The sequence below is a fragment of the Elephas maximus genome, chromosome 4 (genome assembly GCF_024166365.1).
Source record: "Elephas maximus indicus isolate mEleMax1 chromosome 4, mEleMax1 primary haplotype, whole genome shotgun sequence".
In the NCBI taxonomy this organism is placed as follows: Eukaryota; Metazoa; Chordata; class Mammalia; order Proboscidea; family Elephantidae; genus Elephas; species Elephas maximus.
The window spans coordinates 175,658,895-175,676,663 of NC_064822.1; the positions used below are offsets into that span (position 1 = coordinate 175,658,895).

General features: G+C 46.9%; 2 protein-coding genes across 3 annotated transcripts in view; one reads left to right on the forward strand and one right to left on the reverse strand.

The window, feature by feature from the left end:
* Positions 1 to 11,195, forward strand: part of TIMP3 (TIMP metallopeptidase inhibitor 3) — a 68,615-nt gene extending 57,420 nt beyond the window's left edge. The window contains exons 3-5 of one of the 2 annotated variants that reach the window (XM_049884281.1): positions 4,280 to 4,391; positions 5,080 to 5,201; positions 7,025 to 11,195. In XM_049884281.1, coding sequence (XP_049740238.1) covers positions 4,280 to 4,391; positions 5,080 to 5,201; positions 7,025 to 7,222 — 432 coding nt within the window. In that variant the 3' untranslated portion in view covers positions 7,223 to 11,195. Of the gene's footprint in view, positions 1 to 4,279; positions 4,392 to 5,079; positions 5,202 to 7,024 lie in introns of those variants that run through there. The other variant, XM_049884280.1, reaches the window with a different exon arrangement.
* The window catches only part of SYN3 (synapsin III), a 687,937-nt gene that overhangs the window by 435,050 nt on the left and 235,118 nt on the right, over positions 1 to 17,769 (reverse strand). The window contains exons 5-6 of the mRNA XM_049884283.1: positions 17,042 to 17,198; positions 13,921 to 14,010 (exon numbers count right to left, since the gene is read on the reverse strand). Of these exons, the coding sequence (XP_049740240.1) occupies positions 13,921 to 14,010; positions 17,042 to 17,198 (247 nt within the window). The remainder of the gene's footprint in view (positions 1 to 13,920; positions 14,011 to 17,041; positions 17,199 to 17,769) is intronic.

Sequence of the window (17,769 nt, forward strand, 5' to 3'; positions counted from 1 at the left end):
GGTGTAGGTTGAAGGGCATGGGGTGTTGGGATTTTGAGGGAGCTTACTGCATACCCAAACTTGGAGATTAGCTGGGGTTGAAGTATTGGGCTGCAGTGCAAAGGTGAGAGTTTCCAGAACTGGCTGCTCCAATCTGTGGGGACCTTATCTCCCATCAGGACTGTGAGAAAGCAGTCCACTTTGCTGGGAGCTGTTGTTTGCGCTGTGGAGACATAATCTCTGCTGGCTGCAGGGAACAGCACATGGGGGATGCCATGTCCCAGCCGGTCCTGGGATGGTCCTATGGGGAGACTCACTGGTCTTGCATGTATGACAGTGGGCAGGACAGATCTACTGGGAATCGGAGTGCTCCGCCCTGGGGACTTTTCCTTCCTTCAGCGGTTTGTCTAATCAAATGAGCAATATAGTAGCATCTTGCCCTTGAAGCTGCAGCCTGGCATTTTCGGGAAGCCTTCACTAACCTCCCCAGCCCACAGGGACCCTTTCCCCTCCTCTAGCTCGCCCTGACTGACTCTTCATGGTCCCTGACTCTCATCTAGCCTTTTGCAGAGATGGATTGTGTTCTCAGGTGCTCTGCCTCCCCTTGCCTGTTCTGTAAGAGAAAGACCATGCAATTTATATCTCAGTCAGATACCACATGTCTCCCAACCTCAGTTGCTTGGTCTGTAAATGAGAATAAAACGTGGGTTTCAATGAGTTCATGATGTAGAGCAGCACCTGGCACAGTGCTGATCTTTGGTGGGCATGCAAGAAATATCTGACATACGCTGACGCTGCATGCTGTCGGGGTAGAGCAAAGGGCAGAACTTTCCTAAGAAATATGCAAACACTCCCAGACTCAGAAACTTCTTTCTCACATTATTTATCCCTTCACTCCAAGACTGCTGACTTCTTAGAACTTTGTGTTCCAAGAGGGCAGGAGCGGTGTCTGGATGCAGGTAGCCTCCGGCTGGAAAAAACAGCCTGCTTACATCTGAAGTTCAAACCATCTTTAACTGTACACACTAAGAGATGAGGTTGGGCAAAGACACTTAAGAAGAAAGCTGCGAGATCCTTCCCTCCTCTCACTATGAATTTACTGTAACAGTTTTAAGCTAACATTTATTGGATACTGTGTGCCGAGTGCTACTCTAAATCATTTAATTCTCAAAAACACCTGATGAAATAAGTACTTTGCCCCATTTTACAGATAAGGAAACTGCAACCCAAAGAAGTTAAATAATTTGCTAAGTGGCTTCTAAGAGGCAGAGACAAGATTCAAACTCTGGCTGCCTGCCTCTAGAACCTAAATTCAATTACCTTTAAATTCCCTTCTAATTTTGAGATTCTGTGATTCTCTGATTTCAGGACACTATAAACCTGTTATAACCCACTGCTGTCGAGTTGATTCTGACTCATAGAGACCCCATAAGGTTTCTAAGGCTGTAAATCTCTGTGGAAGCAGACTGCCACATCTTTCTTCCACAGAACCGCTGATAGTTTTGAACTTCTGACCTTTTGGTCAGCAGTCCATTGATTTAACCATTGTGCCACCCAGGGCTCCTTATAACCTTTCTAAATTTGTCACACCAATTTGAGAACTCTATGACTGCAGATCTAATGATACTTTTAGGATCAATATTTAGCTCAAGATAGAATTGTTATAAAGAAAAGACCACAAAATAAAATCTACCTTTACAATTAAGAAAAAAAAAAAAAAAAAACTGTTGCAATCAAGTCAACTTCCAAGTCTTGGAGTATGTTATAGTAGAAATTTACTCCTTAAGATTTTCAATGGGTATAATCTTGTGGAAGTAGCTTGCCAGGCCTTTCTTATGCAGTGTCACTGGGTAGATACAAACTGCCAACCTTCTGTTTAGTAGCCAAGCTTAAACTGTTTGTGCCACCCAGGGACCTCAACCTTTATCATACCTTTACCTTATTGCTATTTTCAGAATTGATCCTAAAATGTAGCGCTGTATTGGTTAGACTCAGTCATCTCTCATGTTTTAACATTTTGATTCAGTGCGAAAGTGTCAGAAGCAATATTAAAATGAAGGTTCCTTCAAGCTCTAAAGCAGCAGTGATGCCAATTGATTTCCATGAATCGAGTTCTTACTGACCAGTTCCAGTTTCTCTACTCTAAACAGGGTTTGGTTCTCATCCATAAAGCAGAGAGGAGATAAAGGGGAAGGAATGACGTAGAATGTGTTCTGAAAACTCTGTTCCAATAGAGCAGGCCCAAAAGACCCAGAGCGAGTACTCAGTTGAGGCATTTGCTAAAAACACGAAGATGAGAAGTTGCTCTGCACAGGAGTCAGTGTAGGGGACGTTCTTCGAAGGCCACACTTGATGACGTGCACACAGCAGCCCTTTGAAACATGGTTCCTGTCAGAACCCGCGAGGTGCCATCCAACATGGTGGAAGTGAGGGGTATGACTGGACACGCCCCCGCTCCCCTGAGACATAATTTAAAGCTGAGTGTGGAGAGCACTTCCTGCAGGGTTTGGCTGCCTTTCCTTGTTCAGCTGGCAAGGGGCGGGGGCCAGGGGGGTTGTTAAGAAGGGAGACCAGGTAAATTGGAACCATCTGCAGGCGAGTCCATTAGAACAGCATTCCGCTTACACCAGGCAGAGGCTCCCAAACTCTGCAGGGCCAAGGGAATGCTTTATGCCGGTTAGGGGCCTAGCGGACCACCTACCCCCATCAGCCAGTCGCCATTTAAAAGATGATGAAGAGGGGGGGAAAAAAAAACCCATCAGCCAAAAGGGAGGCATTTAGATGAGACACCAGTGAAGTGATGTCTGGCTTTTTATTAATTACCATCTGTAAATTAATAACGCATGCCAAGAACTAAAGTGGAGACATTGTCCTATTATAAACCCTTGGAACAAACCCAGAGACCACCGACAGTCCGGGGCCTATGAACACTGAGAACTGGAGGGTAATTGGGTTGGGCAACACCTCGGTGCCCCCATCCCTCCTGCTGGCTCACACAACAGAGTTGTCTCAACAGATCCCTGCCCACATAATACTCATGCACTTGACCTGGAGTCACTAAGTGGGCTCAGCTTCTATAATGATCACTCCAGCAGCTCTGAGTACACACTCATACAGGAGCCATAAATGGAAATGGCATTTGTCTGTATCCGAGGCCATTGGTCATGAGCTTCCAAGGCTCTGGTGGAACAGAGCATAGGATATTGGTTATGAGCATGGGCTCTGAAGCCAGATTCCCCCACTTGAATCCTAGCTCTGCCATTTACTGATTGCGTGACCTTAGACAAGCTACTTAATCTGCCCGTGGTTCAGGCTCCTCATCCGTAAAAGGCGGATAATAGTTCCTACCTCATAGGGCTGTTATGGGGATTCAATGGGTTACATTAATTATTAGAGCACACTTTTTCAACCTCAGTACTATTGACATTTAATCTGTGTTGTGGGGGCTATCCTGTGCTGTGTAGGATGTTCAGTAGCATTCCTGGCTTCTACCCACTAGATTCTAGTAGCTTCCTCCAGCAGTGACAACCAAAAATGTCTCCAGACAGTGCCAAATGTCTCCTGGGGGGCAAAATTGCCTCTGGTGGAGAATCACCCTATTAGATTATGAAATTGCTGATTTTGTAGATCAAAATGGCCCCAGATCATCAGTTTCATGTGGTTTGACTTAATAACCATGAAGCACTTTGTTTAAAAATCTATGAATTTTGTATGCATTTTCTCTGCTTCATCTGGCATAAAGTGCTTTCACCAATGCCGAGAAGAATAAAAACATGATGCCTCCCTGGCCTGAGCGCACTTTCTGCCAGCCACACAGAATTGCTGTCAGTTTCCTCATCTGTGAAGTAGAGACAATGACACCTAGCTCTCAGGGTTCTTGTGAGGATACCACGAGGGGGAGTGTGAGTGAGACTGCTGGGAAATGTCATGAGAATGCCGGGCTGACTGCCCTCTTGCAGCTCAGGTCCTGGGGTTAACAAGGCCAGCAAGACCCCTTCCCAGCAACTTCTTTGGGTTTCTGAAAAGGTGTTGGGATTTGAGAACAGTGTGTACCTGGAAGAGTGTTGTGGGGGAGTTGGCATAGAAGATGTGACGAGCTGGATGGAAATGTTTCTGTGGGAAGGTGTGGCTCTGGAAAGAAGAGAGCAAGTGACCTTATCTGAAGTGATGGGGACCTTCGAGTGCGTAGGTCGGTGACTGGCTACACACTGGCCGATGAAGGGAACCGCATTCCCTAAGACAGATGACGACATGCTTGCTGGCCCTGGTCCTGTTCTCATGTCATTCCTTCTGCCCACAGATGTACCGAGGCTTCAGCAAGATGCCCCATGTACAATACATCTACACGGAAGCTTCCGAAAGTCTCTGTGGCCTTAAGCTGGAGGTCAACAAGTACCAGTACCTGCTGACAGGTAACATCCAACTCTAGCGTCTAAGCCAACATCTGGCCAAGGCCATTGTTCCTTCACCTCGGAAGGATGGAGAAGGGGTAGAAGACTCACAACATCCTGAGGACATTAGCCATCTGTCAGTGGGTGGTGAGGAGCACCTAGCACCTAACAGTTTGCAAGAGCTTGAGGCTCCAACACTTAGGCTAGGCTTAACCTCAGCTCCGCCCCTGACCCTGCAGGGGGAATCTCCTAATTTTGCAGTTTTTCAGCTTTACCATAAATAAAGAGGGATTATAAATACCTGTTCCTCTCTACCTCCCAGCCAACCTGTTAGGTCTACCCTTTAAAGTTTTCCACCTTTAGGGTAGTAGCAAAGCAAAAAACAAACCCAAATCCAAAGCCCAAAAAACTCCCAACAAGCTTTGATGAGGGAAGTGAAAAGTTGAACTGTAGTCCCAGCTCCAGTACTCAGTGAACTTGGGACCTTCAGTAAACTGCTTAATCCCTCTGACCTTTATTTCCCTCACCTGGAAAATGGGGCTGCAGTCTGTCTTAAGTGGTTTTGGGGAGGATGAAATAGGATTATCGGTCTGAAAAGTACTTAGCACAGTACCTGGCCTAAGGTGGGTACCCAATAGGTGTGAATTCTTTTCCTTCTGGCTGTCCTCTGGACAAAATAACTCTTTCCTTGTCCTCTTTCTTCTTCTAGGTCGTGTCTATGATGGCAAGGTATATACAGGGCTGTGCAACTTTGTGGAGAGATGGGACCAGCTCACCCTCTCCCAGCGCAAGGGGCTGAATTATCGGTATCATCTGGGCTGTAACTGCAAGGTGAGCCCTGGGGGAGGGGGTGATGGGGAGAAGCTGGCTGTAGCCCCTGGCAACATCAGCTTTAGCTGTACCAGGTGCTAGCCCTCTGCAGGGCTGGGATGTGTAAGCATTAGGAATGTTGCCTGGGGTGAGCGGTGAAGCAGGCCAGGGAAGAATGCCTTTCTGCTGGCATCTGCTGCCTCCATGCTGCGCACTTAGCATAGTGCAGGGCTCTCTAGCATCCCTGGTCCCTCCCAGCAGTGCAAGGCTATAGCAGGTACAGGATCCTTACAGCCGGCAGGCCCTGCCAAGCTGTTGCAAACGGGGTCACCCTGGCAGCTGACTCATCGATGGCCCCTGCCCCAGCAGCAAGCAGGCACAGGACTGCTGATGCAGGAGACTAGAGAATGTCACTTTCCAACTAGGCCCAACCTATTGACCCACACACAGGGCCACCACAGCACAGGCTTCTTCCTGCTGTGGGAAGGAGTTGGGCCATTCTCCCACTTAACCCTCACAGCAACCCCATGCAGTGTTAGTTACTATTATTATCCCCATTTTGCAGATGAGGAAATGGAGGCTCAGAGAGCTTAAGTAACTTGCCTTAGGTCACACAGGTTCTGGAGTCTGATTTTCAACCCAGGGCAGCTGGGCTCCAAAGCTTATGCTTTCATCTTTCTAATTCCTCAATTCCCTGGAACAGCTGAGAATTCCCATCCTTGCTTGTTATCATTTGAGAGGGAAAAGCCACTTACTGACTGTGTGACCCAGAACAAGTTACTTATTTCCTCATCTGTAAAAGGGAGATAAAACTGTTGTGTGAACCAAAGGAAATAATGGCAAAGCACTTCGTAGAATGTCAGATACATTCTTAAAAAGTGCTCAAGGACGGCGACACTTTGTCTTGCTTACTTTGGACATGTCATCAGGAAAAACCAATCCCCAGAAAAGGACATCCTGTTAAAGTAGAGGGTCAGCAAAAATGAGGGAAACCATCAATGAAATGGACTGACACAACAGTCTTCAACAATCAGCTCAAACATATCAAAGATCATGAAGACTAGGCAACGTTTCCTTCTGTTATGTATAAGATTCTCCCACGAGTTGGCAGCAACTAACAGCACTGTTATATTTTAAATAATATTTTGTTGTGATTTTGGTGAAAGTTGACACAGCAAGTTAGGTTCCCCTTTGACAGTTTCCATACAAATTGATCAATGACATGAGTTACGTTTTTCACAGTGTGTCAGCATTCTCGTGAATTATGTTCTGGTTGCTCCATTTTTAGTACTCTAGTTTCCCTGCCCTTTTATCTTCTCATCTTTGCTTTGGATTAAATATTGACCTTTTGGAGTCATGTAGGGTTTTTTTTTTTTTTTTTTAGTAGAGCACCAATCTAATGGGCAATATCCTTTATTTTGTGGGTCACTCTGCATTTCTGTTAGAAGGTGATCTCTGGATAGTTTTGGTTCAAGGTTTAAAGAGCGCCTCAGGGCAACAGTCTCAGGGAGTCCTCTGGTCTCAGGCGGTCCAGTTACCCTGGCCATTTTTAAGAATTTGAGTTTTGTTCTGTATTTTTCTCTCATTCTAACCAAGATAATCTATTGAGCCCCCAGTCAGATCAGTCAGTGGTGGTAGCTGGGCACTATCTAGTTCTTCTGGTCTCAGGAAAACAACATTATTAATTAGATTGTTATCACTACTGAGGGATTGCTGTGGCTGGGAATTCCCCTACCATTATCCCAGGTTCTGAATCCAGACTACAGCAAGCATCAGCCCCACCCCTCCGTGGGTCCCTCCTCCATGGCAGAATCCACCAACTGTTGGCTATTCTCTAATTACAGATCAAGTCCTGCTACTACCTGCCTTGCTTTGTGTCCGCCAAGAATGAGTGTCTCTGGACCGACATGCTATCCAGCTTCGGCCACTCTGGCTACCAGTCCAAACATTATGCCTGCATCCAGCAGAAGGGTGGCTACTGCAGCTGGTACCGAGGATGGGCCCCTCCGGACAAAAGTGTTACCAATGCCACAGACCCCTGAGCACCAGGCCCTGCCCCACCTCACCTCCCTCCCTTCCTGGCTGAGCTTCCCTCGGACACTAACTCTTCCCAAATGATGATGACAATGAAATTAGTGCCTGTTTTCTTGCAAATTTAGCACTTCGAACACTTAAAGAAAATTCTATGCTGTCATACGGAGTTTTTTGGAATCATTCTCCCAGCCTCATTCTACCCCTTCTTTTTGGTTTGGACATCACCCATTTCTACCTGGGAATTTTTGATGCCATGCCAGAAAGAAAGAGGAACATATACTTCTCTTCTTCGTGAAAATATAATCTATATTTTTTTAGGAAAACAAAAATTGAGAAACTACCCCATTTGGGCATTGTAATCCTGCCCCTCTTTCTTCTTCCCCAGCTCCCCATCTCCCAGACCCTCCTCCCTTTCCTCTTCTCCTCTGCCCCAGTACATAAAGGACACAGACAAGGAAGTTGCTAAAAGGCCAATTGTTTCAGGATCAGTCAAGGGCAGCAAGCAGATAGACTGAAGGCACATGGAGGGTTTTATACACTGAGGAGATGCTACTGCATGTCCCAACCAGGCTGTGCCTGTGTCTGCAGATAGGAGTGAGAAAGGGGAAGAAGAGACTGCAAGAGAGGGTCTGAGATGACACAGGACACACACAATTCCCCCAGCCCAGAGATGCTGGAGTTGACCAGATGGCGGGATCAGGAGCACCATGTTTCTGAGTCTGAGGTAAGTGGCCAGGCCAGAAGAACAGAATTTTCTTAGTTGGTGAAGACTTAAACATCAGCCAGAGGTCAGGAGGCAATTTGCCTGCCTTGTAAAAAAGCCTTTGGAGTTCCTGGATGGCGCAGACAGTTGGACACTCAACTACTAACCGAAAGATTGGTGGTTCAAACCCATCCAGAGGAACCCTGGAAGAAAGGCCTGGCAATTTGCTTTCAAAAGGTCCCAGCCTTGAAAACCCTATGGAGTACGGTTCTACTGTATACACATGGGGTCTCCATGAGTTGGAATTGACTTGATGGTAACTGGGTTTTGTACAAAAGCTCAGGTGAAAGACTGAGATGAATGTCTGTCTTCTCCCTGCCTCCCACAAGATCTGCTCCTGGGAAGCCTTTTGGTCAACTTGGCAGAAAGCTTGCCTTTATGTAAATTGGAGAAATATACACACCAGACACTATCCACAGATATTAGCCAAGTAGATTTGGATAGAGAATACTATCTCCAAAGTAATTTTTAGCTCACCTAGGGGAATTTGTTTGTATACACATTTGCATATACCCATATGGGGACATGAACTAATTTTCTTACAGGACACAGAATTCTGTTCAATGCTATTAAACACGCCAATTGTGTCTCCTCTTCTATTTTCTTATTGTTGCTTTTTGAAGAGAATCGTGACATTCCAAGTTGACATTTTTTTCATTGTAGTTAAAATTTGAAATTCTGCATACCCTCAGCTGGGGTCACCTGACCTCTGTCCTTCTCCTTTCCTCCTGCTTCATGTTTGGGGGCCTTCACTTAACTGCCTTCCTGGGTTGGCTCAGATGAGAGATGTGTGGTGTGAGTCAGAGGCCTGGGCATAGGGGGAAAGCTGCAGTCCCCCTGGCTAGACGACCACCTCTTCTGGGCTCTGGGGACACCTTGCTGCCCTTCACCCAGCTCACTGTGCAGGAAAGTCACTTCTGAGGGCCTCACCTCATGGAGTTAAGATTGGTGGTCACTGGGGCAGCCCGGCTGCAATCCTCTAAGGGTTTTTGTTGTGTTGTTTTTTAAAATAAAACTATAATATAAATTCTCCTATTAAATAAAATTATTCTAAGTTTTAGTGTCGAAAGTGAAATGCTGAGAGTAGGGGATAATGTATATTTTACAGAGGTGGGCATGGTAGGATGGTGACATTTAACATGATTGCTCTAGCTTTCTCTTTTAAGATTATGGGTATTTATCCTGTCCATTTTTATTAGTGTTTGTATCTTCAGTTCATTCCACCCTAGCAAACAGAGCTGCCAGTTGAAACAGGAGGAAAAAAGAAGTAGACAACACATTGTAGTGTCTTAACACACACACACACGAACACACACACACACACATACATGAGATGCCCAAGCATGGTGTTAGGCAGAACCCCCAAAGGGGGACGACAGCGCAGGCTTGGGTTTCCTTGGGATTGATTTCATTACCTTGTAGCTTTCACCTTGTGGTTGTGCCATTTGGCAGAGGGAAAATGGAAGACGCGGCCCCCTTGGTGGGGCAGCTTGAGTGGAAAGAACTGTCAGCCGGCCGGCCAGTGGTTTTTAAGCCATGAGCCTAGACTTGGTGTTTTGGGTTTATCTTTATTTCAACCTCAAAAATCTCATGAAGTGGAGCCCCTGACCCAACCCGCACAAGTGCCCTCCATAAGCGGGCAGCGGCATCTCTTCTATGCGGCATTTGGCCATTTTTGGTCCCTGGTAGGGTCATCGCCTGTCACACAAGGAGGGACTTGGGGTGAGACCTGAGCATGAGCCACCAAAAGCTTCCCTGCAGAGCAGCAAAGTCAGTGGAACCACAGTCCCATCTGCCAGGCCCTAGTGAGAAGGGCAGTCCCGGGCAAAGAAGGGTCCTTTGCAGAGAGATGTCGGAGGGTGGTTTTTGAGCTTTCTATAAGCTATAGCTTTGTTTATTTCACCTGTTCACTTACTGTATAATTTAAAATCATTTATGTAGCTGAGACACTTCAGTATTTCAATCATATCATGGATGTTTTATTTTGCTAAATCTTGTGTCATGTGTAGGCTGTAATATGTATACATTGTGTTTAAAAGAAAAAATTAAACCCACATGCCGCCATTTTCCTGAATCAAATTCTACAGTGGAACGGAGGGTAAAATACTTCTACTGTGCAGGCAGCTAGACTGGCAAGTCGGGGGAACTAGAAGGGAACCGGCACCCCAGACTCCTCCAGCCACCTCCCTGTAGGACTTCCAGTGGTTTCTAGAGTAGGAAGAGGAAGAAAATAGGAAGTACATTCATGTCCTTGCCCTGTGGCAACTGGCCCTGGGCAGTCTGCTGGTCACTGTCATTGCCTTTCTCCTGGACCTTTTGCCCACTCAATGGGGAAGCCATGATTTCTCCTAAAATCCAAGGAGGGCCATGAGAGCTGATTCCAAGATCTTTTTGCCTCCTTTGGCCATCTCTTCTGCCTCCCAATCATGGAAGTCCTGCACCTATGCTCTCACCTCTCAGTACAGAGCTTCCATCTGGCCAGGGTAGGTAACTCTGGGAGGCTCCTATCTATTCTTACTGGGGCCTAGAACTTCATCCTGGCTGTTGAGCTGTAGCCCAGGAACACCATTTTCCATATCGGTGCTTGAGCAAGAGAAGAAACAAATGGCTTATTGGAATATCTCTGTCTTGGAGATACTGAGGCCTCTGAGAGATAGTACTCTCTCCTGCTCCAGCCCTTCCCCTTATTTGATGCGTGACTATCACCAATGTGGATTACCCCAAGACGGCATGCAAGTATTTGGCTTCTGGCTACTAAAAGTAAAGCTATGACTAGAGTATTTTTATCTGAGAGAAACGCTTTAAAATTCTGATGGCAAAAGCAAAACAAAATGATGTGTGTGTATGGGAAAGTGGTTATCAACAGCTTCCAAATTTGCTCTTTGGAGGTGAAAGAAGAGGGAGAACTTAGAGAACAGTTCATGCTTTGGGGGTAGGGGTTTCTCTGATTCTCCTGTGCCCCCCACCTCTCCCTTTAGCCAGTCTGCTGTCCTGAAACCTAGAAGTGATGGAGAGAAACCAACCAGAGAAAATCCTGTCTGGAAGGAATGTATTTGTTGCGAAATTTTGTAGCACTGTTTACAGTTTTCCTCCATGTTATTTATGAATTTTATATTCCGTGAATGTATATTGTCTTATAATGTTGCATAATGTTCACTTTTTATAGTGTCCTTTATTCTAAACAGTAAAGTGGTTTTATTTCTATCACACACCTGTCTTTTGCCTTGTTGTGTCCTGATGGCTGTTGGGGGATTTATAGACAGAGGAGAACCTGTAAGCCCGGCCTGCCTGCCCTGGATCCAGACCTCTTCCTTGATCTACTCCATAAAAAACTCCATAGGTAGTGCAAACTAATTCCCACCCTGTCCTAGTCCTTTCCTGGGGCAGGAAGAATTTCAGGAGAGGTATCCTAGATCTCCTGGCTGCTAATCTGACCCTGACCTTGCTCCCTGATTCTGAGCCCAGGGTTCTCCCTGGTTCTATGGGATCTGGATCTCTACAGTCCCTGAGTCATGCAAACAGTTCATGCTCTTGGCTACTAACTGTAAGGTTGGGGGTTCGAGTCCATCCAGAGGCACCTTGGAAGAAAGGCCTGGCAATCTACTTCTGAAAAATCAACCATTGAAAACCCTATGGAACGTAGTTCTGCTCTGATACACACGGGGTCACCATGAGTAAGAATGGATAACAGCAACTAGGTAGCTGGTTAATCATTTATTGGTGGTACAGGTACTCCTGAAATGGGGCCCTAACAGCTTTGCTCGTTTTTCTTCCAAAGAGTACCAACCTTGCGGAGGTGGAAGGGAGGCCTGCAAACATCATATGTTGACGCCAGTGGCCTGCCTGACATTTCAAGTTCAGTTTGGTCTGGTTGGGAAGGCCAGGAACTCACGAGGCCCCATTAAAGCTGGTGACCCTTTCCCAGAGTTCACAGCTGGGCCTGTCACCCTCAATTGACTGGGTTGGCTGCAGACCCGTTGTCCGACTTTCATCACACTGTTGGCTGTATTTTAAGATACAGTTTTTACCCCTATTTTAAAACTACTACACTTTGAGCAAGGGGCTGTGGTGGCACAATGGTTAAACACTTGGCTGTTAACCAAAGGGGTGGTGGTTTGAACTCACCCAGCGGCTCCATGGTCGAAAGACCTGGCAGTGTGTTTCTATAAAGATTATCAAAACCAAAACCAGACTCAATGCCATCAAGTTGAGTCTGACTCATAGTGACCCTATAGTACAGAGTAGAACTGCCCCATAGGGTTTCCAAGGGTGTGATCTTCATGCGCGCAGACTGCCACATCTTCTTCCTGTGGAGCAGCTGGTGGGTTTAAACCACCGACCTTTCAGTGAGCACCCAAGTGCTTAACCACTGCACCACCAGGGCTCCTTCTGTAAAGATTACAGCCTAGGAAACCCTATGGGGTAGTTTCTAGTCTGTCACATGGGGTCACTATGAGTTGAAAATTAACGGCACCCAACAACAACAACAACACACTTTGAGCACCTATCATATGCCAGGGCACAGTGCTTTAAACACGTTATCACATTAAATCTCAACAACCTGATGAGGTGGTTCCACTACAATCCATGCCTTTCAACTGAGAAAGCTGAGACTCATGGACAGGTTTCTTGTTACCCAAGGTCCACCGCCACCACCAGTTGCCATGGAGTGGACTCCGACTCAGGGCAACCCCATGTGTCAGACTAGAACTGTGCTCTTTACGGTTTTCAATGGCTGATTTTTTGGAAGTAGATCTGAGGCACTTCTCGGGGGGCTTGAACCTCCCACCGTTCAGATAGCAGTTAAGCACGTTAACCATTTGCACCACCCAGGGACTCCATTGCCCAATTGCACAAGGTAGAACCTAGTAAACAGGCAGAACTGGGATTCAAACCCAGGCCAGTTTGATGATAGAACCTGAATTTTCTCTGTTGTGTTTACACTTTATCAGAACAGGCTGTGCTCTACCTGCCCTTCTTATCCAAACCAGCACATCCTGGTTCCCATGACTCTCACTGCATAGGGTAGAAGGAAAGATAACCAAGGGAAAACCTCTCTGCTGGTCAGGCTGCTCCCACCAGAGCCTGAAGTCTTGTGTCTCCCAAGAGGGCTATTCTACTCAGCAGCCTGAGCCTCGGATTCCACTAACAGCCCATGGTCCCGAGCGGGGACTATAACGTACCCTATTAACTGTCCTGTTCCCTGAGACTCACATTTCCCACAAGGCCAAGCATGGGGCCACAGCCCTGCATTCTCTGACTAGTTTAAGAAGATCACCAACCACACACACAGGCATGCTATGAGCAGCTTCCAGGACTCCTCCATCCCAGCTTGTTCCGGCTGCAAGATAGATAGCTCTCGACCCCATTCAAAAAAATGTTAACCTCTCCCCTCCAGGCCTTCTCCCAATGGGAAGCTATGCCACATACTCTGAGTTAAGCCAAAACCACTTTGTAGAGATGACCTCAGGTGTACTCCAAAGCTGGAAGGCATAAAGAACACACAAGGAAACTGCCCTTTGATAATCAGTGCAAATAAAATATTCCTGATTTTATTGAAAAAGACACATTGAACCAGGTCCTGAATGGGGCTCAAGTGAAATAACATCCCACATCTGAAACAGCTTTTATCTTTATTATTAACCTCTGGCTTCAATATCCAGTGTCTACCTCTGCCAGCTCAAGTTGTCCTCTGATTTGCCAACCATTCCCACAGCTGCAAGGAATGCTGTCCATCATTAGCATTGGCACAACTACCAGAAATTTCACCTGGAGAACTCTTTCCCTAGAAAACCCAGGCATCCCACAGAATATCACCACTCTTCCTTAAGTCCAAGGTGGTTGGGGCATGCCTTTGACCCCACCTCTTCCACCCAAAGAACATCAACATCTGTGTTCGCTCCCTCATTGCAAGGATAAGCAGAATCAAACAAGGGCACTTACCATTGGCTTATGGTTGGGGAAAAATGTCTGCTCCACAAGCGGGAACTTCTCAGGACCCAGGAAATGGAAGATCTTAATAAGCTGAGAGAACTAGGAGAGAAAAGGAGAGAGCATTGGTCAGCATTGCTATCCAGTATAGTGAAACCTCCCACTCTGTCCCCAGGCCTCGAGCATCTGACTGTTCTGACTGCCTACAGTGGCTGCTCCCTGCCTAAAGAATAAAGGCCAGAACCTTTGGCTGATCATTCACTATCTCCATCATCTAGCTACACCAACCCCTCCATTCCTGCCAAGCCCACTGAGCTCAGCTCAACTGCATTCAGGGACCATTTACTGTGTCCTCAGCATTTAATGCAAGTTCTTCATCCACTGCTGACTTTTGTGCTCTGCTCCTAGCCCTACAATGCTCTTCTTTCTAGAGAGGCAGTTTCACGTCTTGGCTCCCAGCTCGGGCTCTGGATCCAGCCTCCCTGGGTTCAAACTTCTGCTCTGCCACTTACTGTGCAACACTGCGAAGTCATTTTAGGTTTCTGAGTCTCAGTTTCCTCATGTGTAAGTTGGACATACTAAGAGGTCCTACCCCATAGGATTGTTGTAAAGATTCAACATACAATGTGTTATGACCAGTGGCTGTTTGTAGAAGCACTCAAATGTTAGCTATTATTATTATTAATAATAAATATTTTATCTACTTTTACAACCCCATCCATTTCTCACAGCTCAAGTTGCATCCCCTTCAATAAGCTTGCCTTGGCTGCAGGTGTTCCTTTTGCATGACTTCCTTTTTCTAGGTCCCCATGGGGTGCAAGTGGTTAATGAGCTGGGGTGCTAACTGAAAGGTTGGAGGTCGAGTCCACCCAATGGCCCCTAAGAAGAAAGGTTTGGCAATCTACTTCCAAAAAACCAGTTATTGAAAACCCTATGGAGCACAGTTCTACTCTGACACCTATAGGGTTGCCATCAATTGGAACTGACTCACCAGTAACTGGTTTTAGTTTTACCATTGTTGTTTTTTATTGTTGGGTGCCACTGAGTCGATTCCAACTTATAGCCATCCCATGTGACAGAGCAGAACTGCCCCACAGGGTTTTCTTTGCTGTAATCTTTATGGAAGTAGATCTTCAGGTCTTTTATCCATGGAGCCACTGGGTAGGTTTGAACCACCAACCTTTCAGTTAGCAGCCAAGAGCTTAACTGTTGGGCCACCGGGGCTCCTCGTTTTGCCACAGAGGTAGGTATTGTCTCAGAGCTAGATGGTAGCTCCTAAAAGGCAGGCCCCAGACTCAATTTCTTCTTCACCTCTCCCCGCCCCACACCACTCAGCATCCTTAGGAGCTCACTTTGTGCCTGGCGCTGAGCTTTAATGTTGGGACAACAAACTGGACATGGCCAGCCTGGTCTTGTGGAAAGATGGACTACAATAGATGAAGGAGATACGAAAGCCTTGCTGGAGGGAAGAATGGGGGTTATGGGACCTGGACAAGGGACAATGTGGGGGTCAGGAGGTCCCCTGGAGCAGATATCATAGAAGAGGAGGAAGGGCACCCCAGGGGTATGGAGAGACTGGGTGCGCTGCAGGCACTCAGCACTGCCTTGGTTGTGGCCTTAGGTGCAGGGAGTAATAAGACATGAGGCTGGAGGTAATTCCTCACAGACCACTAGGAGCCTTAAAGGTCAGACCAATGAGCTTGGAATTCACCCAGATGGTGAAGGGGAGCTGCTGGTGGACATAAGCAGGGGAGAGCAAGTTAGATTCTGATCATGAAGAAGGAGCAAGCTGCAATTTGTGGCCTAATGTAAATGCCCAATGGTTAGAACAGACACCAAGTCTTGTGCCAGGCTGACTTGCGTATAACTCAATGCTAAGGCCCCAGACAGGGGTGGAGGTACCTTAGGAATTTTCTGTATCAGGCCAGTGTTGTTGGTTGCTGTGGAGTCGATTTTTAAGGCTGTGACCTTTCAGAAGCAGTTCACCAGGCCTTACTTTCCAAGTGCCTTTGGATGGGTCTGAATCACCAACCTTTTGGTTAGTAGTCCAGCACTTAACCATTTGTGCCACTCGGGGACTCCATCACCGGCCTATAAACACTCTGAGTAGAGCCTGCAGGTGTATTACAACCTGAACTCAACTTGGAGGGCTTGAGGCAACTCAAAAATATGAGAAATGATGGAGGGAGAGATCTGCTCATTTTACAGGTAAGGAAACTGGCCTCAGAGAAGGAGAGCAGTTCCATAATTAAGAACATGAGTTTTGAAGAGGCCCAGCTCCCCTACTTACTACTAGCCAAGTAAGGTCAGCCTCAGCTTCCTCATCCTTACAGTAGAGGTGCTTACAATCTTATTCCTCAGGCTAGTTCTGAGGATTAAATAAAATATGCATGTTAAGGACTCAGCACAGCATACAGCGCTGATAAATGGTAGCCGCTACCACCACAAGGAGCCCTCGTGGCACAGTGATTAAAACACTCAGCTGCTAACCAAAATGTCAGCAGTTTGACCCCACCAGCTGCTCTGTGGGAGAAAGATGTGGAAGTCTGCTTCCATAAAGATGTCGGCCTTAGAAACCCTGTGAGGAAGTTGGACTCTGCCCTATATGGTCACTATGAGTCAGAATCAACTTGATGGCAAAGGGCTTTTTTTTGTTTGTTTTGGTTGCTACCATTACGGATGACTATGTGGGAAAACAAAAGGGATGAGTTAATACTATCTAAGACCCCGTCCAGTGACACTTCAACCTCAGATAGCATGGACCAAAAAGCTCAGTTAGGGAAGAATGAGAAGACCAGAGCCGTGGTAATAATGGTGAAAAGCAGGCCATATCTATTGATCTAATGCATGTATTCCTTCAATGACTATTGAGTGCCAACTGTGCACAGGCCTTGCTCCAGGCACTGGGACAATAATAGTTATCACCATTTACTGTATAATCTTTGTTATTGTATAATCTTTGTTAGTCAGCACTGACAAGGATGGGGCCTGAGATCCAAGTTGCTTGCTCAGTTGCTTAAACAAGACTCTTCTCACTACTGAGGCTTCTATGCTGACGGACGGGCCTGTTGTAGGGCTGGGAGAGCACCCACTCCCTTGCAGGCCCTTCCAGGTCAGCTGGCCTGTCACCTACCACCCAGGGCTTGCTGCAGAAGTTGTAGACGGAGTAGAGGGAGTTGACAGCGGGCAGCCCTCCATACTGGAGGCCGATGACCAGGCTGCGGTAATCTTCGCCCAGGGCCATGCTGTAGGCGTGCTGGCGCACCAGGATGAAGTCTGGCTTGAAGGACCTGCCAAGAGAGGGGTAGACAGTAGTGTTACTTACCACACCAGTGCATGGATGGAGCACCACCCCTACTCCCCCTTGTGGGCCTGGGGATAGTGTGGTTGCTGCCTGCAGGGGGCTCCTTGGTGTAAGAATAGGGTGGGTATGTAGATGAGGAGGGCCAGATGCAAATTACAGCTGTTGTTGTTACTGCTGGGTGCCATTGAGTCAGTTTCCCCAAGTGCCAGAGTAGAATTGCCCCATAGGGTTTTTTTGGCTGTAATCTTTATGGGAGCAGATTGTCAGGTCTTTCTCCCACAGAGGTGCTGGGTGGGTTGAAACCACCAAGCTTTCAGTTAGCAGCTGAGCACTTAATCGTTGCACCACCCGAACCCGTTTCATTGAGTCGATTCCGACTCATAGGGACCCTAAAGGACAGAGTAGAAGTGCCCCATAGGGCTTCCCAGGCTGTAAACTCTATACGGTGGAGCCCTAGTGACACATTGGCTAAGCTTTAGTCTGCTAACCAAAAGGTTGGGAGTTCGAATTCACCAGCTGCTTCTTGGACACCATATGGGGCAGTTCTACTCTGCCCT